This window comes from Gloeophyllum trabeum (genome assembly GCF_000344685.1).
Source record: "Gloeophyllum trabeum ATCC 11539 unplaced genomic scaffold GLOTRscaffold_00001, whole genome shotgun sequence".
Lineage (NCBI taxonomy): Eukaryota > Fungi > Basidiomycota > Agaricomycetes > Gloeophyllales > Gloeophyllaceae > Gloeophyllum > Gloeophyllum trabeum.
Window position 1 is genome coordinate 1,098,483 of NW_006920410.1, and position 24,683 is coordinate 1,123,165.

Sequence of the window (24,683 nt, forward strand, 5' to 3'; positions counted from 1 at the left end):
CCCGTCCCCACACCAGCCCCCGCACTCACGTCGCCCCTCGTCCTCCTACGACCACGACGACTCGTCCTTGGGCCATAGTCACGGGCACCACTACGCCTCAACGGACGTAGGGCATCACTCTCCGCCCGCCGCCCTCCGTCGATACGACCCTTCGTACTCGGATATCGGCCATTCCTCCGGCCCTGGAGGTTACACCTGGACTGACCTCGGCCACGCCCCAGAAGAATCAGACTATCATTATCCTTACTCCGGCCACTCCAACCCCAACTACCACTTTTCCCTGGACGACTTTGACGATCTCGCCCCACCGCATCCCACCTTTGCCTCTTCCTCCACGCCCTCTTCCTCATCCTCGACGCTGAGCGCGCCCCGGCCGCACAGCAGACACAAAGCGCTTTTCGGCAGGAAAGCACACAGTGACATCGGGCACGGGGCTGCGTCTTCGTCATCTGCGCCGCCACACCTCGCCACGCACGTTCCTCGCGACGGGGCTGCGCCATCAGAAGCCCACGCCCACTCGCACTCTGCGTGCCCGCCGTCGTTCGGCCGGCACTCGCACTCGTTCCTCGCATCTGATCACGCCTCCCCGCGGAGGAAGCTGAGGAAGCACCCCCCGTCGGCGTCGGCTTCTGCATCGCGGATCGAGCTGGCTAGGAGAGGGAGCAGTATGGACGTGTCGAATATCCGGCCGGCGTCGATGGTCGTGAGCCCGATGGGCCCGCCCATGCTCGGCATGCCGTCGTTCTGCAGTGGGAAAGCCCACGGGCACGGGTACCAGGAGAAGCGGCCCGCGCCGCTCCCGCTGCTCGCGGGCAAGGACAAGCGCAAGGACAAGGAGAACGAGGTCCCGCCGAAGAAGCCGGGCCTGATGCGGCGCTGGACGCTCACGCGCCCGGGCCCGGCGATGAAGGTGTCGAGCTCGTCCGCGAGCGCGAGCAACGAGGACTCGGCGAGCACGCACGACGCGAGCGCGAGCACGAGCCACACCGGGATCACGACGCCGGACTCGGGCGAGATGGAGTTTGCGCTCGGGGCAAGGAACGCGGTGAGCGAGTGCGGGCATGGTGGGTACAGGTATGGGTACGCGAGCGAGTCGACGGTGGGCAGCCCGCGCGCGAGTCTGAGTATGAGCGTGTTCACGGGGGAGACGGTTGCGCCCGCGCAGATGGTGGGCGGGAAGAGGGTGAGCAGGAAGCTGACGAAGAGGAGGAGGCCAAGTACGGGTGCCGCCCCGACGACGCCTGTGACGCCATACTCCGAGTTCGCCCCGGGGAGCGTCGGCTCGCCAGGGAGCTCGACGGTCGAGTTCCAGCCGCGCTCGCCCTGGCTGGGCGGGGGCGGGGGCGAGGAGAGGCGGCGGAAGACGCCCGCGCAGTCGTTCGTGGAGAGCCCGACGAGCATCGCGTCGCCACCGTCGCGCTCGCCCAGCTCGGGCTGGCTGAGCGGCGGCGAGGGCGAGCGGAAGCGCAAGCTGAAGAAGCGACGGCCGAACGATATTAATACTGTGAGTAGTCTGTCTCCATTTACTGGCTTGTCCCCCTTCGTGTGCGTCGCGAGTCCGCCGTGGCGGGTGTTGGCCCCTATCTGTCAATTGTGATTAGGGCGGAGTGCTGATCGTTTGCTTTTGCCTTTCCGTTTTGGCCGGTCCCGCGTCCCGCGTCGTCACTCGCCCGACGCCGCGTGCTTGTTGTACATTGAACCACTCGTCCACGCACGCACAGTCGACGCCCGCCTCGCCTGTCGACGCCCCCGCCGCGTTTTGGGAGAACCTGGACGCGTATCCGCACCCGCTTGCGCTGGACATGTCGAGCTCGTCGTACGCCGCCGCGAGCGCGGCCATGTCGCCGGTTGCGTCGCCCACCTCGCCGACGTCTGGGTCGTCGCCGTTCTCGAGCAGCGTGCTCTCGCTCGGGCGCGCGAGCAATAAGGCGAAGAGCAAGAGTCGGCTGACGTTGAATGTGAGCCCTGGGCCGGAGGAGGGGGGTGCCAGGCAGAGTGGAAGTGGGGAGGGGTGGGATCCGTATGAGGGGAGTGGGGGGAAGGGGAAGGGGACGGCGATTGAGAGGAGGATTCTGGAGCCGGGGGAGTATGCGCTTCCTGGGGATGCCGGGGATGGTGGGTCCGAGGGGGCGCCGCTGTCTCCGCCGCCCCCGCCGAGGCTGAGGGAGGCGCAGGTGCGGTCGAAGAGCCGGAAGAGGGAGGAGTTGTCCCGACCAGGTAGTCCTGACACTGAGGAGGGCGCGATGAGGAGGTGGACGATGGCGTTTGGAGATGAGGAAGAGGAGGGCGCGGGCTTTGGTGGCGATAGGGTTAGGAGTCGGACGAGCACGAAGACGAGTAGGGGCGGCAGGAGTCGGGCCGGGAGTGCGGTGATGAGCATGATGAGTCGGCCAGAGGGGAATGTAGCGGAGAGGAGTGTGGGTGAAGAAGAGGGGATGGGGATCGAACTGGAGGAGATGGGAGGGGCAATTGGGATTGCGTTGACCACGAGCCAGGAGGGGAGCCTGCGGAGCTCGAGTCGGTGGAGGTGCAGCTACGACCCGAGGGGGAGCGGGATGGTGTACGGTGCGCAGGACGAGGAGGATGAGGAGCACGAAGATGACGACGAGGACGAGGTATGGGGTGACGGAAGGGAGGAGTGGCTGGAGATCAAGAAGGCAAAGATGTGCTGTCGGGAGCTGGTCAGGACAGAAAGGAACTACTTGCGATGTCTGAGGGATTTGATTGACGGCGAGGTATGTCCGTGTGACCCATTTGATACGTCTTTGAATTGACATCCGGTCTGTCAATTAGACGCAGACGCCGCCATCGCCCTTGTTACTTGCGTATCTGCCGGCTCTGCTCGCTGCGTCAAATTCGTTCCTCGCGCACCTGGTCTCTGATCCGACGCCCTATGGCGTATCCGCTGCCTTCCTTGGTTGCGAGGATGAAATGGAGGCCGCCTTTGTGGCTTGGTGTGGGATAGTCGGCTGCGTCTTTGCTGACGGTACCCCGAGCTCGAGAGGGCGCAAAGCCGCGAAGGAAGGGCTCAGTGTCGGACAGCGAGCCAAGAGCGGCTTCTTCGGCAAAGGTCTCCCTTCCGGAGAGGGCAGACCCAGCGCACGGAGTGTCTCTTACGTCGGGACTGTTGACATCACCGGAACTGGTATGTTCACTGCTGCCCTGGGCTCGGGCCTGAAATTTCCGCTCGCGCCGCTCAATGTCAACGCTGTCGCTGTGGCACCGAAAAAGTCTGCGAGCTCCTGGAGAAAGAGTATGCCGGCCCTAGGGAACTTTGTTGTTACCCCGAGTAACGGCAGCAGCTCGAATAGCGGTGCATCAACTATCCGTCTGGTTGGCAAGCGGAAGCACCAGAAGAGCGGGAGTACCTTCTTCTTTGCTAGCGTGGAGAACGATGGGGACGACGACTCGGGGAAGGAAAAGGAGAAGAGGAAGAAAAGGCCTACAGTGAGGGATCTGGCGATCCAGCCCGTTCAGAGGGTGATGCGCTACGTGTTGCAGTATAAAGGTATGTCATAAAAGCCCAGGATCTGAATGATTCTTATTGACCAACTGATTCAGACCTACTCAACCATACCCCTGCATCTTCGCCAGCCCGAGCATTGGTCGAACGCGCCCTGGAGGGCGCTACGCGGATCGCAGCAAAATGCGACCGGGCGCAGGACAACGCTGCGTTCCTACGTTGATCTTGCCACTAATGACAGGATACCGTCGCCGACGTTACGATTGGATGATGACCGCACAATCAGCCACTAGCAGGATTCCTTCATTTCAGCTCACGACTTTAGATCCATCTTTTCACCGGTCTCGATTTTTAATGGGTACCCTTCACATTCATGTGTCTCTCATCTTGCACTCGTTAATTCTTGTGCCCCTTCCCTGCTCCCCTATGGCGGCCCTTGGTTTGTTGTGGCCACGCCGTTTCATTCAAACCTCACATACGTGTTCCCCCTTGCACCATAAATATGCATCCATCTGTCAGCTATATATCCATCTGCATCTGCATCTAGCCTGTATCTTGAGTAAACGTGTATTTTATCTGACAAGCAAACATTAGCTGCGATTGAGATGGTCTGCATATTAAAGTGATTCCTGTGCAATGCTTCTCTGGGAAATGTGGCTACAAACCACGTGTCGTTCCGCTGCCACACCGACGCGCATCCGAGTCTGCCTGCCCTTTAACTCGAAACTTGTTGCAACAGAGGTGGCATGATCCCGGAATCATAGCACCAGTTCAGAGGCTTGTTCCATTCTGTGACTCCTCTACGCAATTCAGCGCTTCAAGCTTTAGCCCTTGTTGTATTCACTTCTCTGGCCGGTCCAGGACTCGTCGTTATGGGCGACGATCTTAACCCCCTCAAGCGACCACGCATTCAGGATGCTAGTCCGTCAGACTCCATCGTTGATGTCAAGAAACACCCGTCGCTTTACCTCTCAGATGGCAACATCGTTCTTTACTCTGCCGCCAGTGAAGGAGAAGCAGTAGCGTTCTGTGTCCACAGAAGTATGCTGTCGAAAGTATCCCTTATTTTCGCAGATATGTTCTCTTTGCCTCCGTCGGACGTGAATGAGCAGCACGAAGGGCGGCCTGTGGTCCGGATGCAAGACCGGGCGTCTGACTTGGAACAGCTCTTGAAGATTCTCTATCATGAATCGTAAGATATCCTTTGCATGTGGATGTTTACGATAACTGATGTACGGATAGATCTCTTCCTATGAAGCGCCTCGACCCACAGTTCCCATCTGAAGTCAAGCCTATCCTTCAACTCGCAAACAAATATGAAATCACCTCGCTGAGGGGTCAAATCGTGTCGCGCCTGACGGAGGATTGGCCGACGACTCTGCGAGAGTGGGATGCGCTTGAAAAGGATATCGCGACCATGCGAGAGACCTGGGACGAACGTCTCGACTACACTGCTTCGGGCTCCGATTTTTCTCTCGATTCCCATTTACCGGAACCCGTTGGAGCGCTGCACTTGGCCAAAGAATGTGAGGTGCCTCAAATTCTACCTGCCGTATTCTACCATCTTTCACGACTCTCTTTTTCCTTCTTATTTTCATGGGCCGGAAATGCAAGAAGCTTCTTTGTGTCACCCAACGGTTCCTGACTGTCGGCTCTTCATGCAGTCATTGACACGTTGTTTCCTTGACGGCAGTGATGAGTGCGACATTCTCGGAGTGCTGAAGCAACGCTACGAAAATTTGGATGTAGAGGAAATTTACCCAGGCATGTGCGGCGAGTGTAGAGATGGCTTTAGGGAAAAGATCAAGGAAATACGGGTCTTTCTATGGGAGCATACCCCCAGATTCTTCGGTATATAACACCCAATGCGTTCATCCACGTGATGTATGCACCTGGGTTGACTCCAACTTTGCATGATCATCTGCACGTTCAGTACGGGGTGAATCGTACGTCGATTGCCAATTTTCCCCCACTTTACGCTGACCAACAATAGTACACAGTATATCATGGACTGACGGGAATGGTGGCTTGCGCCTCCGCCTCCACGCATTGTCGTTGGTCAAGGCCGATTGGCAAGATCAGAGATCTCAGGCATTGATGTCCTGAGGCCAAGTGTAGGCGACCTACTTATGATATCGCGGTGTATCAGTCGGCCGTACCATGTCTGTTCACTGCGTGAGGACGAGAGAACGGATGGCTCTAGATCCTACATCCTGTTTTCAAAAGGACGTGAGACATTACCGACTCGGACGAGAATTAGAGTTGTACTGTGCATTGCTATCTCGTCCCTGCGTTCTGCATCAAGGCCGATTTGGACGGTCTATCATAAATGCCGATGTCTAGGGAGGACTTGACAGGTGGCGTACCGGCGCATTAGTACTTAGGAAAGACGATTACGACATGTTCGGAGACGGGCACAGATGGACCCTGCGTGGAAGTCAAATCCTTCCCTTCCCCGTCAGATGTTATGATCATTGACCAGGCATGTGCAGCGCCGACCATTGCCGTGATATAAGATGCTTTGTCTTCGTGGCTCTTGCTTCCGCTTTGTATCTTCCTCTGGGGTGATCCTGCCAGTGGACGAATAACTTGGCATAAGCCATTAAGCAGTTGTCATACCTGGACACCTCCTATTACTGTCAGATTCGGGGCGCGATACAGAGACGCGATTATTGTCATGGGCGACTTCCAACTCGTCGACCCTCGGGGCTGGGAGTATGACTTACATTCTGTACGTCGTCGCAACCTCTTGGGCTAGTTTGTATTCTTGCTAAGATCTTCGTTCCTAGGTCTATTCTGCCTACATGGGCCATTTCCAACACTACGGGATTCCATGGTATGCACCGCCTGTACAACTCAGATCCGGCGGACGCTGATTCAACCTGGTGTCAGGTATGAACGGTCCTGGGGGGTCATGTTCGAATCTTTCGACGAATTCTTGACATTCTCCTGGCCTGTCATCGTAGTCACGGACTCTTGGACTGGAAGAGCACATATCGTGACTCGGATGACTTCTATCGGAGCATTCCTGAAAATGATTAAGACAAGGTATACTCGTTGTGCCCTGTGTGGCAAGGCTAGTGACTAAATCAATGTAGATTTGGTGAAACACTCCCGAATGTAGACAATATACTGAAAATCAGTCCCTTCGAGGCACATCAAAGGCCTCTTCGTACGGTGTCAGACTGGTCGTCGTACAAAAAGGTTTTTGCCACGCTCCCGGCTGTCACGCAAGCTGCCTACAAAGTTCGAGTGAAAAGCGGAGAGCCCAAAGCTGTCCGTGAGTTGTGGGAAAAGAAGGATAAGACATTCCTGGCGATCGATTTTGAGTGGTCGGAGCGGAATGCGACCAGTTGTCTCGAGTGGGGTTATGCTGCAGTAAGGTGTGGTCACCTTGACGCGTACGTCCCCGATTGTCCGTGACGAAAGAGTTATTTGACGAAGATTGGTTGAACAGAGTAGGTACCTGGCCGCCATCCCCGGATAACTATAGGTTAGTGTTTTCTCCGTTGCTTCTGCCCGCATCCCAACCGGTCACACAGGAAAGGCCACTATATAGTCGCCGAATACGTCGATAAGCTCGTCAATAAGCATCAACCGACTTTTCCTTGGGCTGTACGTCCCGACACGCGATCTGAGATCTCTAGACACTGACAATTTATAGTATGCTGTACGCCTTTGAGCCACGTCACTTTGACGTCCATGCACTCAGACTGGTTTACAGTTTGGCGACAGTCAAGTTATCCCCAAAGCCAAGTTACCGCAAATCATACAGGCAATAATCAGGTGAGCTACCATATTTGCCAACTTTCCAACACATCTAATGGTAGATCGACCTTTACAGCAGTCTAGCAAGTCCCAGTTCCGATAGCCAGCCAAATACACTAGTTCTAGTAGCTCATGGCATCCACGGTGATCTCCAACGCCTTGAGGAAATGAAAATCAGTGCGTTTCCTGTCCCAGTCGATGTTTACGCCGCTCAACACACGCTCAACATCACACCAGAGATTCCTTCGAATGCAGTGATCATCGATACGGCCGCTTTTGAGCGTGAACTGTTCAACATGGGGCTGCGAGGACCCATGCAAGACATGAAGACGGGCAAACCTCGGAAACCAGGCTCTACTCTTTCTCTTGGGAATCTTCTGGCATCCATGAAAGTCAACGTGCAGTGTGCTCTTCATAATTCTGGCAACGATGCCATGATGTGCCTCTTCGCCCTGCAGAAGCTTTTTGACCCGGAGAACACGAAGGTCCCCATGGTACAAGTACGGCAGCCGCCTGTGCCGCCTAATACTTACGGGGTTTCTCCGTCGCCGACGATGATGGTGCCGTCTGTCTCTCTACAACCATGGGTGAACTACGGAGGATCGTCCCCTTCTGGGAGCTCTCCCTCTCCCAGCGAATGGCGCCGAAGTACGGCAAGCAATCACAACCTCTCGGGAGACGAGGGTCGTCGTGGCTCGCCGAACTATTTCAACTTCCGCGACCAAGACGTCGGCACGAACCCTCATAGACTATCAGCAATCAGCACTGGCAGCCGGGAATCGAGGAGATTAAGCTCTCTGACGGACGAGATGGGTTATAGGCGAGACCGGTCGTCTAGTCGGGAACCCCTAGATCGCTCTATGAGGAATTTGACCATTGGGTAGGATGCGAACACTTTTAATATTTACGTGACGACTACCACAGTATCTGTGGGACGGACAGCTACGGACTTCTGCCAGATTAGCTATTAGAAGCATTTATGCCACGCTTTGGTCCCTGTTAAATAGCAAGGGAGAGCATACCTTTGAATACGACCGACCATCCGCGTCGCCGGTAAATCTGCGAATGGTACGTTCCGCGCTGTCAGCTACTGCGACGGTGCCACTTTGTGAAGAGCACTCAAGAATACTACCCAATGCTAACTTGGGGTCTGGTTATAGCCTAGAGAACATAACGAAAGTATTTGTTCTCTTTGTCCGTCAAATCCATAAACTCGATGTTCAACGCTTTTAGATCGTTTACCCCTTTGACCAGCAACCGATTTCGCTTCTTGTTCTCGCGCCAGTTCAGAATGTAGAAGGCCAGGAGAACTAGAATGGAAATAATCCACAGGATGATCGTGGTGGTTTTCCCTTTGGTATAGTATGGTGGGTCGCGGAACGTTTGCGGGCCCACGAAATACGCAACACCAAGGGTCACGAAGACAATACTGTTCAAGGTGGTCTTCTTGGTTGTCCCAAGGACGTTTGACGACATCATGGATATGACCACGAACCACGACGTCGAACATGTCCCTGACATGATGAAGTATGCGACCAGTTGACCATACTGCTTGTAGGTTGGTCCGACGTTCCCCAGCCCGAAAAGCAGACAGGCGGCGAAAAGGGATAGAAGGCCAGCGAGGATTGCTGCTCCGCTTCTTTGCTTGGTCTTGTCTGCCAGATAGCCGAACCCGATGTTGGCTAGGATGGCCACAACGCCTTGAGGGATAGACAACAGCAGCGTGGTTTTGCTGCCGAAGCCGATTGACTTGATTAATATTGAAGACAAAAGAACTAGACCTCCGGCTGGTATCTGTGATGACATCACGAAAGCGACATACATCCACGTCTAGAGAACGTCGGTCCCATATCAAAAACAGTGTATGTCAGTGAGCTTACCCTATAATCAGTACATGCCTCTACTGCCTGATACTTCTTGAATTTAGGTGATCCCACCCCCTGGTGATTATCCCGCAGACGTTCCACCGCGAGCGTCTTCTCCGACTCTGTGAAGAAGCGCGCGGTCACAATGGACCCAGCCATGAAGGACAACATGCAAGTGCCGTAGACAACGGACAGCAGGCCGGTGCACAGCGCCAGAATTTTCCAGCTAGAGAACCCCGCCTCTGGATCCCGCTCTTCGCCGTCGAGGCATCCATAGGCTATTATGCCGCCGACAATCGTAGCGACTCCCGTACATCCGGACCACAGCCCGACGCGACTCGCGTGCTCGTATTTCCTATACCACGCCGCGGTGATGAGCGTGAAGCCACAATTGATCGATGCCTCGAGGGCCCCTAGCACGGTGCGCTGCACCATCAGCGCTGCGAAGTTGTGGCAGGCACTCATGGTAGATAGGACCACGCCCCATGCGATCATACAGCAGGCGATATACTTTGAAGGGGGAAATACCTGGAACAGACGGTTATGCACCGGGACGAATGCGAGGTACCCGGCATAATAGATGGACCCGAGCCAGTTATATTCGCTCGCCGTCAACTGAGCTTCCGTCTGGATACCCATGACACCGGCGTAAGAGAGCCTGATGCGTGGCGTCAGAATGAAGATCAGGGTATAGCGAGGTACTGTGCTTACACGCCTTTGTCAAGGTACTGCAGGACGTACAGTCCGCAAAGCCAGGGAAGGACATGCAGGTCTATCTTCCGCAGCAGACGAGCGTTGAGCTCGTCGTCTATGGACACTGCGATAGCGCTGGCGTATTTTAGTGCCGCGTCTGCTCCTGTCCCCTCTGTCGCATGGCTTGTTTCTACACCAAGCTCTGAGACGGCAACTGCGACATCCACATCTACAGCGCTATCTTTCTTTTCGCCTGGACCCGAATTACAGAGGTCTTGATCCTTCCTGGTGGGGGGTATCTTGTCAGGCATAGCTGAAGGTAGGAGGTTAGGATAGTCCAGAAGTCGTATTAACCAAGAAGATAGTTCCAATAGACTGGGAGATACAGTGTATATTATAGGCCAACACGGATCAGGCGGCCCATGTATAGAGATAAGGATGCAGGACAGACCATGAATAGGACCGTACAGTGGTATGCAGAAGACTCTGAGAGATAAGATACCCAAGAAGCGGACAGGGTGCAACTTCTGGCTTCTAGCTCCGACTTCTATTGGGGCGTGGGGTTATTCACGCACTAGAGGTCCTCGGGGAACGCCACCGAGTCTCGCAATTCGACTTTCGTGTGCTTGCAGATCCAGTCCCGCGTATGCGGGTCGAATTCCGCGAAAGCATCATGGAAACAGACTAGCTTGTCGATCTTGAGCCCGGCTGCCTCTCTGGACGAGACGAGGTCGCGTAGGAGGTGCTCTTCGTCTTCAGCCGGGAACTGCCTGAGCCACGACAGGCTGCGGAGGTGCGGACATAACACTTCCTGGGTGGCAGACGGGATCAGGAGACGCAGGAAGTCAGAGTCGCCTGGGTCCTCGGTGTGGATGGCAAGCTCTTCGACGGACGGGAAGCACTGCAACAGCTTCACGCAGTAGTTCTGGGATTTGGCGTCTAGGACCGTGTGCAGAATGTCCACGTTGACGAGCGAGAGCTTTGACAGGCTGGGGAACCTGGGAGTAGAGTCCTTGCACATCGCATCGACAAACGCGCGGTAGGACTCCCACTGGAAGTGTTGCAAGTGAAGGGACTCCAGATGGGGCGCGCTGAAGCCCGCGAAGAAGTGCCGCGCGAAATAGCGGTCGACGTGGTGCAGCTCGATAGATAGCGACAAGAGAGACGGGAGCAGGAAAAGGGGGCTCTCGCGCGCACTCGCGTAGCGCCTGTCGTACGTGATGCACTCGTTGCGGATCATGAGATGTGTCAGGTCTGGGCAGGCGGCGAGGGTGTTCTGGAAGTCGGCCGGGGTCATGGCGTTGCCGTGCGGAAAACAGCTGAGCTCGAGCGAAGTTAGGCCCTTGAGGATGGGCAGGTACGTGCCGCATCGGGTTGCCAGAAGGGTGAGATGAGATAGTCTGGGAACGCCGCCGGTGAATATGGGACCCGGGTGATCTTCCTCGGGACAACGGATGTGGAGGCGTTCCAGACGGGGAGCGCGGGCGTTGTTGAGAGGAGCCATGACCGCTGTTAGGCATCTTCGATACATTTTAGCATCCCTGGAAGCGCAACTGGCGTTCAGCTCGAAGACGCGGAATCTGTCGACGCTTTGTGCAAGAAGAGAGACAGCGAGAACTAGGCTGTCTTCGTTTCGGAACGTTCCTTCGGAGCCTATGGAATTGAGCCACAGGAGGTCAATATGAACGTGGAGAGGGATAGCTGTGGATCTCTCAAACTGGATCTTCAGGAGCTCGACGGGGAAGTGCAGGGATATTCGTATGTTTCGCCAGAGACTGGGAGTGTGGATAGCGACCCTTCGCCAGTTCGCGGAGACCCATGACGCTACGAATGCAAAAGGGAGTAGCTTATCTGTCTCCTGTGCGGGGATGCAGTCCCATATCTTCGTCCATATTTCGTCCGGTAGCCGGACAGCGTAAGCTTGTCGCTCTTGCGACCCATCCGATAGTTCCGCAGCTAGCGTGTCGTACATGTGTCTAGGGGTTGTCGTGTAGGTTGTATAGTCTAGCGGTTGTCTAGGTTCGAGTGGGTTGGAGGAATTAGCAACTTGGCAGTGACCCATTCTGGTATGATATTGGTGGGCGGAAATTTATCTGCTTTCGATGGTAGTTAGGTCGTGCTGCAGCTGGAGGCATATCAACGGATTCCTACCTAAAGTGTGTAAATCAAAGGAAATTCTAGCAGAAGTGTCTATGAAGCGTGTAGGAATGCAGTGAAGGACATGCTAGCAGTCAAACAGGTTAACGTTCAGGCAGGACTGCGCGCAACGCCAGTGCAGCACGGTCAGCCAACAGACTGCCACTTGCACAGCCACTCTCGACTTCCTAGATCGCCTTCCCGATCTGATTCCGGAATCGCGATTTGCAGATCCCTGGCCGGCACTTTCGCCGCAGTTATGCCGCAGCCTGAAGATAACAATCGCTGCAACCTGGAGGCTCTCTCCATCCGGGCATGACAGGCTCAACACTAGAGGCAGGATCTCATATCCTTGTGGTGGGCGGTGGGACATGGGGACTCTCTACAGCGTGGCATCTTGCCCGGAGGTTTGCACCTTCTTTTGCGGTCACCATGTACAACTGAGCTGACCACGTACACTCAGGGGGTACACGAATATTACATGCATCGATAAATTCCCATATCCCTCTCCCGACTCCGCCGGATATGATCTCAACAAAATGGCCAGAACTGAATATGCCGGCGAGAAATTCATGCAGACGTACGTGATCTCCGCGCCCTACTTTCCATTGTAATGCATGCTGAAGACATATATAATTTATTATGGCCAGCGTCTCCCGAGAAGCATTAAACGAATGGCGCTCCAATCCGCTATTCCGTACCGTCTTCCACGAGACAGGCCGAATATCCGTCGCCTCGTCTCCATCAGACTACGAAGGGCTCCGGGAGTACTACCACGAACTCCTCCAATCGCCCCGCGCTCGCGACGTCCGCTGGCTTGACTCCCCAGAAGAGATCCACGCCTTTGCGCCGTACCTCACGGGCCCACTCGCCCAGGCCAAGGCCGTCTTCAACCCCGAGGGCGGCTGGGTGCACGCACGCAAGTCGATGGAGCTCGTCGGGGGCGAGTGCGTACACCTCGGCGTGCGGTTCATCACCGGCCCATCAGGAACAGCGAAGGAGCTCATTTTTAATGGTGCTCGGACGGCTGTTCTGGGTGTGCGCTGCGAAGACGGGTCGACATACCTCGCCGACCGGACGGTCCTCGCCGCGGGCGCTTGGTCGGACCTCCTCCTTGACATGGAGAACCAGCTCATCGCCAAGTGCTGGACCCTCGCGCACATCAAGCTCTCAGAGCCCGAGCGGCAGGCGCTCAAGGGCATCCCGGTGATCCTGGATGAAGAAAAGGGATTCTTCTTCGAGCCGGACGAAGAAGGCTTTGTGAAGATCTGCAACGAATTCCCCGGGTTCACCAACTATCAAAGGGTCATCCTCGACGGCAAAGAGAAGAAACTCTCCGTTCCGCGAGGACATGGCTCGCACCCGACCGATAGCATGCCCAGCCGCTCCTTCCAGGAAGTCCGCGAGCTACTCGACGTCCTCAAGCCAGAGTGGCGTGACCGTGATCTGCTCAACGCGAAGATATGCTGGTGCACCGACACGCCCGACCGCAACTTCCTGATCAGCCTCCACCCGCGCTACGGCAGGTCCCTCGTGCTCGCCACGGGCGACAGCGGCCACGGCTTCAAGATGCTGCCGACGGTCGGGCGGTACGTCGCGGACTTGGTGGAGGGCAAGGAAGGGAGCTGGAATGCGCTCGAGGACGGCACGGAGATGAGGGCCAAGTGGCGGTGGAGGCCGGACACCGCGGACAAAAGACCTGGGGACGATTCCAGACCGGGACGCGGGGGAGATCTTAGCGAGGAGGAAGGTTGGAAGGGGAATTTTAAAGGTACGGCACAAAGTCAAGACGATTCAGACATGTTAGTCTACTCATACATACCAAGTACAAGGGCCGGCCCGGTGATCTCGTCACTGGCGCTGGCTGTTATCCTGACTTCGCTAGTGTATTTCAGACCCTTGTGAACATCGAAGGGCTCCTCGACTGGACTGCAGTCAGATACAATGCGACTCTCCGTCAACAAAGTATCCGTGGAATATAGATATAGTGCACTGTATCTTAGCGACAATTTCAATAGTGTGGGTAGATAAGTTAGAACTCAATCCACAAGCAATCTCTACCTCAAGATACGTCTCGTCACACACTCCTCTTCCTCCACCTTCACTGGTTGTGCGTCCGTCAGCGCGTTAGTGAACAGCCTCGGGCGTGCGCATTTATATTGAATTCCGCCTTGCACTCTGGCCTTTCTTCTTACCTCCAGAGCCGAGATTGTGATCTTGGGCATAAACAGCGGGCAGTTTGTCCTCTTCGTCAAACTTCTCAAGCATCTCTATAGCGGCTCTGTAGCCTTTCTCCTTGATCTCTTCGAACTTGCTGAATTGTAAAGTGCCATACTGTCAAGGAACCGATGTCAATCGTATTTTCGCGCGTGACGGAAAGACCTACCTCCTGCACAGGCAATTGCATGTAGAGGCAACCTTCCGTTACTTTTGCCTCCTCCAGAGTCTTGACGCTTGAAACGCTGTTCCAAGGTTACAAGTTGCACCGATGATGTGAAATGAAATCAACGTACTAGGCAAGGCGACTCTGTATCTCAGTAATTGCAGGTATGCTCTTGGCACTAGAGAAAGGATTCCAGCGGTTTACGAGGAGCCACCATCCAGACACCGAGTCCCCGAAATTCCGCGGTGAGTTGTCGTCGATCTTTGAATTGATCAGAAAGGCTTATCGGGGAACACGTGAAGGCTGCGCACCGCTCCGACATCGACAGCGAATACAGCACTAGCTCCAGTCGCGAACATCGCGGCTACCTGTCGCACCCTTTAGCTCGACCCGATAATTACAGCACTGCGCATACCGGTAAATTGTCCACTGCATCGCGAAGCAGTCAGCGGCCCCTCATCGTGTTTCGCAACACTCAACGTACCATATCCTCCGTCAACAAGCATATTGCCGTTGTCGCAGAGAGGAGGCAACAAACCAACCAACGTCATCGAGGCACCTTAAAACGACGTCAGTTTACAATGGCATACTAAGTGCAAAGCAACCCACGAATAAATCTCCATGCATAGCCCGAATCGTGGATCTGCATCCGAGAGGTCGTGATGTTGGTAGTATTGCAAAAGTACGGCAACCACATGTCTTCTATGTGCAAATCATAGAACGCCTATGTGGAACACATCAGGATGACCCAGTTGGTACAAGTTTCGCATCTCTGTCTCACCTTGTATATTGCGCGGTTGAATTCATGCCCCTAAGACGAGACATTCATCGAAGGCCTTCACCAAAGACAGATTCGACGTACAGTCGTGTATGCCACTAAAGGATACGTGACATCGGACAGCATTCTCCAAATGTTCCCCATCCTTCCACTGAATTGCTTTGCCCGCCCTGAAGTCGATAGGATGTCTCCCTCTCGAGCGTAAAGACCACCAATAAAAGAGCCAATACTCGTTCCTTCGATGATGTGTGAAGGGCAGTCATATGGTGCCTTCGGAAGACTCACCAGCTATGTGGTCGATCGGAATGCCGAACTCTTCTAACGCTTGGATGACGCCCTACTGAGCGTCAGAGAGAGAAATTCATATAACATGTGCTATATCACTCACTATGTGGGATATGCCTCGAGCGCCACCACCACCAAGGACCAATCCGATGGATTTCCCACAGATTCTCCGAGCAAGGCGTGCAAAGTCGTTCGTATTTGGCGGCCGTTGCGGTCGTGCGTTGGGCGCTGTTCTGCGAATCTTCTGGATCTCACTTTGCACTCGATCTTTGAGATTCTTCAACGCAGTAACAGCGGCCGGGTCCTGATGTGGAACTGCCTTGGGTGGAGGAAGGACTATGCCCTATGAAGTCCATGAATGCAAGGGAGTGAACAATATTAGAGTTTAACACCTACCGGAAGTTCAATGTGGATATGGCGATGGATCCATGGGCGGTTCTGGGATGTACATGAAGGATCATACAGGAATTAAGTTTCGTTGCCTCATACCTTCAACCACTGTCTAGTGAGCCCAGGAATAACAAAGCGTTCGGGGTGTAATAAAACAAGTTCCTTGCGAGCAGTAGTCTTCATGGACAGCAGCAAACGTTCATATTCGCCAATGCTGGCGTCGTCACCCATACCAACCACCATAACACAATCGGCCTGCAATGACCGGTCAAACGTCTGCAGAGACTGTTGGAGGAGAGGGTTATCTTACCTGACGAATGCATGTCTGCGTCCAGGCACTGCTAACAGCAGAGTCCGCGACATATAAGACAATACGGTACCGTTGTTCCTGGTCTGCTAACCACCCAGCTGCCTTCAGCTTGCCCATCCTAGTAAATGCATGCCGACCCAGATGATTTGAAACAGAAGCTTGATTGAGGTAGGATGTTGGAGCACCAATGGCTTCCAGGGCAGACTGCAGTTTCCGAGCGAAAGCTTCGACCGGAACATTTCGAGTAGAAGGGAGGATAGCCAGCGTCTTCAAGTTCGTGTTGCTATTGTTCTTTCTTGATTTTACATTACTATTCGAAGACGAATCGACTTCGTCCCTGACTCGGGAGGCAATCATTCGTAGAATCCTGAAGCGCGGTCAGAAGTTGCACGAGTCGTAATTCTTGTTAAAGACTAACTGCGCTGTGGTCTTAGGACTCCTTGATACAAATAACCGGCGTTAGCGGTCGAATATCAGGAATACAAACGAAAACTAAGCTAACCGGGTAGATATTGCATTGAACAGGGTCTGAGGCATACGGATCAACTCCGTATCACGAATGGCATGAACCGTAGTACGGCGTCTCGAGCTAGTGATAACGTCGAGCTCTCCAACGGTGTCGCCCTGTCCGTACTCGCCTACAATAGTTACCTCACCGTTGTCTTTCTCAGTGATGGCTCGCAGACGCCCGTTGATTACGATGTAGAAGCTATCGCTGACGTCTTCAGGGCGCCACAAAACGTGGCCTGCGTCGATTTGCATCCAATCAAGCGCTGAGTCGAGATGAAGAACTGGTCTCCAGCGTTAGCGAGAGGATAATAACCACGCACGACAATAAACATACCTAGAGGCGATAGGAGGGATATCAGGCGTTTCGCTAGAGTAAGAAGCACAATCGGCCGCTTCTCAAGTAACCGCTCCATAGCGTGTGACGGCAGGAATCCGACATATGTGTCCGTCTTGGCCTTTATCTCTATGTAGGATGGAATGTTGCATAGCGATGCTGCAAGAGAACGTGGTAAGCCCGGGCTCACAGCTCTCTGTATCAACATACCTAGATAACCTGCAATGCCTCCGGGCTTCACTGTGAACAAAGGTTTGCTCTGGTTCCGGGGTTCATGTCCTTTTTCTTCCCTGAAGTACGAGGTATCCGATGACTTTCGAGCCGAAGATGTATCGAAACCGGACCCTCTCGACCTTTCCTTAGGATGCGAGGGCTCGTCTGCAGGAAGAGATATCTCCAGTATACCGTCGATGACGTAGAACAGGCCTGATATAGTGACCTGATTATGGGGAAACACACATATACAGAGCCTCACTTACCCGTATTGCTCTCGCCAGCCTTCACTAAGGTGGACCCGGCCGCGAAATAGAGAATCTCTACTTCGTTATCGAGTCCCGTGGGGTACCCGTTGGTTTCGCCTGATACCGACCCACCTGTCATACTAGAGACATCATCTCCCATATCCAGGAGGGTTAAGGACCCGAAGGGTCCTAACGGTCCATTTCGAGAGCGGGCTCCATCAGCCGCAGCCATAGCGGGTGAGGTAGGAAGGGAATCCTCGGCACTTAGAGGCGGTTGTAACAGACCAATGGACTTAGCAATGCATGACATTACCTCTTCCCTGAGGTCGAAGTCATCCCCAGACAAGCGGGCAGTGTTAGGCTGAGGCGACTTCCTATCTGCAGTGATCGTGTCTCTGCGGGACATATATGGAGTATTGAGAACGCTCAGGTTCCGACGGAAAGGTCTTGGCTCGTCGCTAGCGTGGGTTGTGGAACTATGGAGATCCCCTGGTTGTACTTGATGGCGGGACGAATTACCTTTGAAAGGAGTATAAGCAGAAGATCGCAGCGGAGTCGGGGAATCAGTCAAGGTGGTTTTTGAGGCTGCTGGCGTCTTTGTATTCAGGTCAACAGCAGTAGGCGAAGACGAATAGCTAAAATAATCCTGATCCGAGTCCGATGAGGTCGCAGTAGCTACGCCGTCGAACCGTTGACGGAGATATTGTAGACCTCCACCTTCATAGAAGGAGTCGGGGAGAGGATGACAAGCTATATCATTGATGGCCTTCTCCGTTCGCAAGACTTCGCTTGTCAGGCCTAAGTACTTGTGTGCCGCATTGAAGGTTACGCGGGAGAAACGGGTGAGTATCACTACAGCAGTTCATTAGTCAAGACGTATGTTTTGATTTACACAAATCAGCACCTTGAACAATATGGGCAGTTGCCTTCGGGTATTTCTTGGTCAATCTACGGAACGCTTCGGCAGGAATGACAGCTAAAGTAGAGTCTTCCACAGCGCGGGCGACAACGCCGTAGTGAACATCGTCTGGCGGGGTGTCTCTCTTACTTGGCGTGGATCGGTGCCCACTGGACTCATCATCATGGGGGTGGGATGACGTGCTGCTACCCTGAGGGGATACAATCATCTCCAAGCCATGGACGGTCGACGAAGAAGAAACAGAGCCTCGCCGACTAGGGGTCCTCAGGCGGTTCACCGCCAGATCCAGCTGCGATACGTCTGAATCCGCCCGCCTTACGCGGGTTCGAATGTTGTGATAAGCCACAGGATGGGCGGCGGGGCTATGGACATCGTCACTCTCCCAGCTGATCTTCACGTCCTCAGTAAAAAGGCTAAGGATTGTGAAAAGACTGGAGAGAGTGCCGCCATTCTTAACCTCGTTAAGAAGTTGGTAGCCGTTCATGTCTTCCTCATCCCAGGATCCACCCGAAGGCTGATGAACTTCCTGGCCCGTCTGCGCATACACCTGAACGGTGCCATCCACAACACAGTAGAAGCTTTTGTCTTGGTCAAGAGAGAGACTATCGCCGGCAACCAAACGCCTTGTTTGTAGATGCCTCGCAAGTTCATGGAAAACCTGTACTTCAACATATGAAATACGCCTTTACGTGATGCGTTGTACATACCGGTTTCTCCAAGAATCCGAACACGCGAATAGCTTGCAAGAATTCGTCCAAGTAATTGTGGAAGGCAGGTGGTGCCTCAGGCGTATTGACATCCGGGTGCAGCTCCTGTGCGTCCGGTTTCAACAGTGGAGGTTCTTTCAGCGTGGCATATGTATTGAGGTAACGGAACCGTATCCAATAGTTCAGAGCCACAGCAAACAAAACAAATAGGATGGCGAAGGACCAGAAGTTCAGCTGAAGACATGGCGAGGATGTAAGTCGCATTCGCTAAGAAAACATATGGACGTCACTCGCCGTCAATGTCATGGAGTATGAAAGCGCAGAGTATATGAGCCTCGGGATAGTAATAGTCACAAAGCCCATCAAGGCCTTCACCCAGGACAATAGCCATACTGCGCAGAGTTAGCCTCCGTCCGCTCGCGTAGATGTAGGCAGACGTACGGACGACCCAGAAGCACGCTGAGAGCAGATAAACTAGAGGATGGCGTTCATTGATCTCAAGCCTCGGAGGATTTGAGGCGTCCATCGCGTCTGTCAAAGATGGACGCGAACGTGCAGAACAGCTTCAGCCTCAGCCTCTGGAATTGCGCTCGCAGTCTAAGATGAAGTTGTACATAATCTGCATGACGTCTATGCAGGATTTCACATGATACATCTAAGCTCGTACTGACAGTGATCGACTGATCCAATGTCAATGTTTACATTCCTTTCAGTGTAACTGTAGTACATCTCCGTAGACGAATAAATGGTAGCATCAAAGCTGGTATAAATACCCGATCCTCCGCACGCAGAGAATATAATACATGAATATTCATTGTACAGGAAGATAGGTTTAGTGACCGACAAGTCGCAGAAGAAGGTACATGGCGGAGCCGAAGAAACGAATAGCAGATAGACCCGCCCTAATCCCTGGTGAATATGGGTCGTTATAAGACGAAGAAAAGACTCACAATGCGAAGAAGAGGAAGGTGAGGTATGGGTTGAACGAGGAATCGTCGGTGGTCTCGACATGCTCGTTGACCCAGTTGAGGAAGGCTTCGGAAGTGAAGACGAGGATCATGAGCCTAAGCAGCGTACCGTCAGCTACGTACAGAGTGAATGACAATATCCCGTACATGTTTGTGCCGACCCAAGCAAGGACAACGTTTGTCCGACTGTTACGATCATGATCGGACTGCTTGGTAGCGGCGTCACGGTGTTCTTTCTCTTCGACAGGTTTATGCCTAAGAGCATTTCGAGAGGCGGACCATAGCTGGTCGACATCTTCCCGAGCGGTCGGTAATTCCACTTCCATCATATCATTACCCTTGTCGTCCTTGACTTTCTTTGCTCCCCCAAGATCTTTGGCTGCACCGTTGTCACCTTTCGTACCCCTGCCGAGGACGTCTCAGAAAACACGGCTCACGAAGGAGCAGGAGACATACCAGGTCACATCATGCAAGTTGCACATAGCATACATCACTGTACATAGTGGTCAATTTAGAAGAGGGCAGAGTGAAAGAGAAGCCCTACTCAGGATGTTGACGTCTAAATTCACGATTAGTGAGACGCTGTATCAATTTACCTGGAAAGTAACTCACAGCTCGGCAACAAGAACATATATTGGATGAAGGAAGTGAACATGTGCCACGGTTCGAAATGCATGAAGGATGCAATGAAATACAGCCCGTAAGTAGCAGCCAGGGAAATGACAATCTCGCGGAACGCCTTGTTGTTTTCGACAAGCCTTGAACAACTATGTTCAATCATTCATCTTACACGCGAGCATCGGTGACTTACTGCCCGAAATGCTCCCACCCACTAAGGGTATGGGGTACCGCCATGTAGACAGTGTATCCAGCGCACCAGAGGGTGATACAGTTGCATATGCCGAAAAGGACCATGCAGAGAGAATAAGTCCATTTGGAACCCTGTATCGCAGTATATCGTGAGACTTGGGAGAGACCGGCATCGGCGAGTCACCCTACCTGAGGCCGGTTACCGAGAGAGCAGACCAAGACGACGAAAATAAGAGCGATATAGAGCTATGATGAAGAAGCTCGTCGGCATACCAGCAAGTAACCCTAAGCAAAACTCTCGTACCTTCAGGAAGACCTCAAATACGTCTGCACCGGCTCCCTTACTGAGGAAGTTGAATGCATCACTATTGCTCTTCGTAGCGGATGACACCAACTGCAAGTGTCCCTTGTCAACACCTTATATTCCTGGTTAAGTCATGATAACTCACGAAGAAGAAAGCCAGGTAGAAGTTTGCCAAAGACGTCCACGAGAAGAATAGCTGGACAGCATTGTAGATGAACTCGAGCTGCAGCCAACACTTCCGGAAGAAGTTTTGTCCGGAAGTCCAGATGCGGAACCAGAAGACGGTGGCATGGATGGATGCGAAGAGGGAGCCGTTGAGCCAGCGACGACGTTGCGAGATGAATTCCGCCACGGTGGTGGGACAGTCGGTCGCAGCTGTATTCCGAAGTCAGCGCACGTGTCCAACAGAGACTGTTACATATACTATACCTTTGGCAGACTTCACGTACTTTAACCTGTCGATATCATTAGCGATATGGTCGCAAAGGGTAATAACATATCTTACACCCAGCCTTCACGCTTCTTGGTGACAATTTCGAAGCACAGGATACGATCCTCAGCCAGATACATGTTCCGTTCTACGTCCATGTCAGGCACTGATTTTATTAGATAGAGAGAGTCCACTGACCGAACAAACCCGCGCCATCCGCGCCACCACCATGCATGGCCTCGCCCTTGAAGTAACTGGCAAGCGGACCCTTGCCGTCCGGCCCGTTCTGGAGGGCCTTGTAGCGGTAGGCAGAGAACGCTCCTGGTAGCACACTGATGTAGCCGAAGACACTCTGAAGGTTGCAGAATTGAATAAAGCTACCAAAGATATAGCAGGGAACACAAACCTCAAGTGGCTTATCGAGGATGTTCGACATCTTGTACTACGGAAACACCGCTTCTTGATCAGCACGCAAGGAGAGCTATTGGACAGCACCAACCTCGAAGTTCTGAGAAGCGGCCAAAGGGCTCGATAAGATCAGAGAGCAACCTCTGCCAGTGTCGACACAAATCCTGTTGCAAAACGTCAGTAAACGGTGATATCAGTTTCGTAGGGAGTTAGCTCACTCTCCGCAAGCACCACCAACGTTAGCGTGTTTGTCGAAGCCTTAGAAAAATATCAGCACAGTCCGAACGCGACGTGAAGGAAAAGATGTGGTAAGGACGCACATTTCCAGAGTTCGTAGATAGAAGTGCCGGTTGGTTTGGTACCTACGTCAAGCAGGACACACACTGACAATGGGACATTTGAGCAATCATTCATACCTCACAATGACGGAAGCTTACCGTTGGGCTGGATCAGTGGTCCGAAGGCATTAAAGAACCACCTGTGACTGTTCAATTTCTTCTTGTTCTGTTCCTTCAGGCAAAAAATTATCTGCACAGGGCATCCTCCTTGGGAGACTTCTCCGGTCTCGCTCACTACGACGCTGGAGGTGTACTCGAAGATATGGGCGGTGACGTCCTTGCCTCCAACTTCGTCTTTGGCGATACCCTCTTGGTAGCACCCCATCTAGCAGACATCATTAAGTTGGCACTTCATACTTATGAACTGAACTAGGTACTTACGAGAGTCAAGACTTGAAGAGTGCGCTTGTTCACTTTGTTCCGGCCATCCGACACGACGCAGACTACGACCTTCTTCCAGCCGTCAGGACCCCATGTCTTGGATTTGTTGCGGCTACAGAGATGGGCGATGTTCTTGATGACGCTGGGATGATGTCAGTATCTTTTCGAGAACAGACCGAGGAAGGACTGACGCATTCATGGTCTTGGTGAACAGCACTTCATCCTCGTTGTACATGGTCATCACGATGAAGAGCTCCGTCTTCCGTCCGTACAGATAGGGCCGGAGGGAGTACTTGGAGCGCATGAACTCATCCGGGTCGCAGGTAGCAGCAGTGTATCTCATGGTACTCATCTCCTCGACCTTGTCCTGCCCAGCGGGGACGATATGGGATGGCACGGGCACATCCAGTACCAGATTACCCTGTTGGAGCGCTACCTGTCTGACAGACCGGCGCTTCATTAGCTTGTCTCTGGCTGAGGACCAGCCAGCGCTGCTTTGGTCCCGCATCATCCCAGGCCTCTGGTAAGGGGGGTAGTTGCCCTGCCCACCGGCGTAGGGCATTGTCGGGAGGGGTGGCGCATTGGCGAGCGAGACCTGGCTCATCTCATACTGGGGATTGAGATGCGCCTGCGAGCTGGCGTAACCAGTTTCATAGGACTTTGTCGACTTCGCGTCCCAGGTGGATTGAGCTTCATAATCCTGGTGATAAGGTTGAGCGAACCCGCCAGCGGGTTGCACAGGGGGATAGTCCACGGCAGCGGGAGCCTGCTGGGGATAATCGGGGTAACCGTTGTGGTTGTTGTACTGGCTTCCATAGTAAGGATCGTGGTTCTGGCGGTACGCCATCTTGGTATCTGTCGCGCGGAGCGCCGAAGTCTAGGCCGCAGTTAAAGCGAAGGGTATACGCCGGAGACGCAGCTCTCGTCAACGCAAAGCTAGCGAGCGAATGGATAGCCTGACGAGGCCGATGGGGGAGGGAAAGGATAGGAAGCCAGGGAAGACAGTCACTGAAGGGATTGGAAGAGCACAGCGACGCGAACATGATATTGCCTCTTTTAGAGTGGCTGCGCAAAGATAGTCCACGCGCTCTGCTCTAAATTAGCGGGCTGTTTCGACCGCCAAGTACCTTGCCGCTGTGCCCGACGACGGCAGGCCTCCTCTGCCCTCTCCGAGCACTACTGTACCAAATATTCTGTTGACGGTCTATCGTGGCAACCCTTATTCGTGTCCGTTCGCGGGTCTTTTCACTACCATTGGCGCCCTGCAATTGGGTTCTCACTCAAGCGAGGCTGTCAGAGGGTCGCAAGAGCGGGCGTTTTGTCCTTTCGATGGCCCTCAGGTCTTCTGCAGATGGGTTGTGCTGAAGGCGTCCTCGGTCTTTCCTCGCCGTGTTGTTGTCGACCAGTAGACGCTCAGGAACATAGCTGCCTCAGTGGCTTGATCATTACTTGACTGGGGAGTTACACTGTCTCAACGCGTGGTTTACACCTCGCATTGAACGCGTTCCTCAGGGACACTCCGTCGCGGTCGCGCTGTGCTTTCCTGGATGAGGGAAACGACACCTCAATTCCGATGTTCTATGCGTGGGAGCACATCGGACAACTCAATATATGATGCTGACCTGAACCCGGTCGTGAATGTCAAACCGTAAGAAGTAATATACAGCCAAAGCAATATGTAATACTCATTTTGAGATTGTTTAGTCCAGCAATAGACAGTAAGGAATATCAAATATGACATTAGCTGCCGTTAAGGGGAATATATCTGCCCGTAGGCAACCTTTCTCTCCATGTTATATGTGATGACATATAACATATATGGGGACGGTTACCACCCGAGAGTTATAACTTAAGTATATAATGAGAGTGTACGCAACACAGTATTCCAAATATGGCTCAGCATATGGGTACTTGTGATATAATTTACCAGATTCACGCATCAGAATCCACTTCAGCCTGTGAACAATATGTCATATATGGCTTTCAATCGATATTGAGTGGGCCGCCGGCGGCAACAGGCGGCGCCACTCAGCGGCAACAGG

At 53.5% G+C, this 24,683-nt stretch overlaps 8 protein-coding genes across 8 annotated transcripts; 4 read left to right on the forward strand and 4 right to left on the reverse strand.

Annotated features, from left to right (window-relative positions):
* Nucleotides 1–166: 166 nt before the first annotated feature.
* GLOTRDRAFT_108884 (uncharacterized protein) lies at nt 167–429 on the reverse strand (the record flags this gene model as incomplete). The annotated part of the gene is made up of 1 exon (XM_007862544.1): nt 167–429. A coding segment is annotated over exon 1 (183 nt), but the record flags the coding sequence as incomplete, so codon positions are not given.
* A 2,126-nt stretch (nt 430–2,555) lies between these two features.
* On the forward strand, nt 2,556–3,686 carry GLOTRDRAFT_102095 (uncharacterized protein; the record flags this gene model as incomplete). Its single annotated transcript, XM_007862545.1, has 3 exons — nt 2,556–2,735; nt 2,794–3,508; nt 3,562–3,686. The coding sequence occupies 3 exons, from the start codon at nt 2,556–2,558 to the stop codon at nt 3,684–3,686; spliced, it is 1,020 nt and encodes a 339-aa protein (XP_007860736.1).
* Nucleotides 3,687–4,173: 487 nt separating this feature from the next.
* GLOTRDRAFT_135000 (uncharacterized protein) lies at nt 4,174–5,617 on the forward strand. Its single transcript, XM_007862546.1, has 3 exons — nt 4,174–4,655; nt 4,706–5,409; nt 5,457–5,617. The coding sequence occupies exons 1-2, from the start codon at nt 4,336–4,338 to the stop codon at nt 5,106–5,108; spliced, it is 723 nt and encodes a 240-aa protein (XP_007860737.1). The 5' UTR covers nt 4,174–4,335; the 3' UTR covers nt 5,109–5,409; nt 5,457–5,617.
* A 523-nt stretch (nt 5,618–6,140) lies between these two features.
* GLOTRDRAFT_124046 (uncharacterized protein) lies at nt 6,141–8,115 on the forward strand (the record flags this gene model as incomplete). The annotated part of the gene is made up of 9 exons (XM_007862547.1): nt 6,141–6,194; nt 6,253–6,299; nt 6,356–6,511; nt 6,562–6,864; nt 6,921–6,956; nt 7,006–7,078; nt 7,128–7,133; nt 7,188–7,249; nt 7,308–8,115. 9 exons carry the CDS (start codon nt 6,141–6,143, stop codon nt 8,113–8,115), a joined length of 1,545 nt encoding a protein of 514 aa, XP_007860738.1.
* A 277-nt stretch (nt 8,116–8,392) lies between these two features.
* On the reverse strand, nt 8,393–10,100 carry GLOTRDRAFT_30358 (MFS general substrate transporter; the record flags this gene model as incomplete). The annotated part of the gene is made up of 3 exons (XM_007862005.1): nt 8,393–9,061; nt 9,112–9,754; nt 9,808–10,100. 3 exons carry the CDS (start codon nt 10,098–10,100, stop codon nt 8,393–8,395), a joined length of 1,605 nt encoding a protein of 534 aa, XP_007860196.1.
* Nucleotides 10,101–12,240: 2,140 nt separating this feature from the next.
* GLOTRDRAFT_67759 (DAO-domain-containing protein) lies at nt 12,241–13,830 on the forward strand (the record flags this gene model as incomplete). Its single annotated transcript, XM_007862548.1, has 3 exons — nt 12,241–12,332; nt 12,389–12,505; nt 12,576–13,830. 3 exons carry the CDS (start codon nt 12,241–12,243, stop codon nt 13,828–13,830), a joined length of 1,464 nt encoding a protein of 487 aa, XP_007860739.1.
* A 249-nt stretch (nt 13,831–14,079) lies between these two features.
* On the reverse strand, nt 14,080–19,528 carry GLOTRDRAFT_102099 (patatin-domain-containing protein; the record flags this gene model as incomplete). Its single annotated transcript, XM_007862549.1, has 22 exons — nt 14,080–14,259; nt 14,312–14,387; nt 14,439–14,569; nt 14,620–14,672; nt 14,793–14,867; nt 14,918–15,032; nt 15,090–15,119; nt 15,171–15,322; nt 15,372–15,423; nt 15,475–15,707; nt 15,764–15,809; nt 15,861–16,016; nt 16,072–16,438; nt 16,490–16,510; nt 16,574–16,862; nt 16,916–17,074; nt 17,126–17,341; nt 17,395–18,228; nt 18,281–18,953; nt 19,003–19,236; nt 19,297–19,394; nt 19,444–19,528. 22 exons carry the CDS (start codon nt 19,526–19,528, stop codon nt 14,080–14,082), a joined length of 4,275 nt encoding a protein of 1,424 aa, XP_007860740.1.
* Nucleotides 19,529–19,834: 306 nt separating this feature from the next.
* Nucleotides 19,835–23,488, reverse strand: GLOTRDRAFT_102100 (glycosyltransferase family 2 protein; the record flags this gene model as incomplete). The annotated part of the gene is made up of 19 exons (XM_007862550.1): nt 19,835–19,904; nt 19,953–20,066; nt 20,118–20,375; nt 20,427–20,463; nt 20,583–20,728; nt 20,782–20,912; nt 20,970–21,026; nt 21,085–21,174; nt 21,230–21,459; nt 21,514–21,539; nt 21,590–21,662; nt 21,713–21,866; nt 21,921–21,956; nt 22,014–22,086; nt 22,141–22,180; nt 22,243–22,305; nt 22,360–22,585; nt 22,642–22,783; nt 22,833–23,488. 19 exons carry the CDS (start codon nt 23,486–23,488, stop codon nt 19,835–19,837), a joined length of 2,622 nt encoding a protein of 873 aa, XP_007860741.1.
* Nucleotides 23,489–24,683: the final 1,195 nt, after the last annotated feature.

Excerpts from the sequence above, each read along its gene's own strand:
- GLOTRDRAFT_135000 (XM_007862546.1), top strand. The coding sequence starts at position 4,336 with ATGGGCGACGATCTTAACCCCCTCAAGCGACCACGCATTCAGGATGCT. Across the intron at positions 4,656-4,705 it reads AAGATTCTCTATCATGAATC|ATCTCTTCCTATGAAGCGCC; the intron begins GTAAGATATCCT and ends ATGTACGGATAG.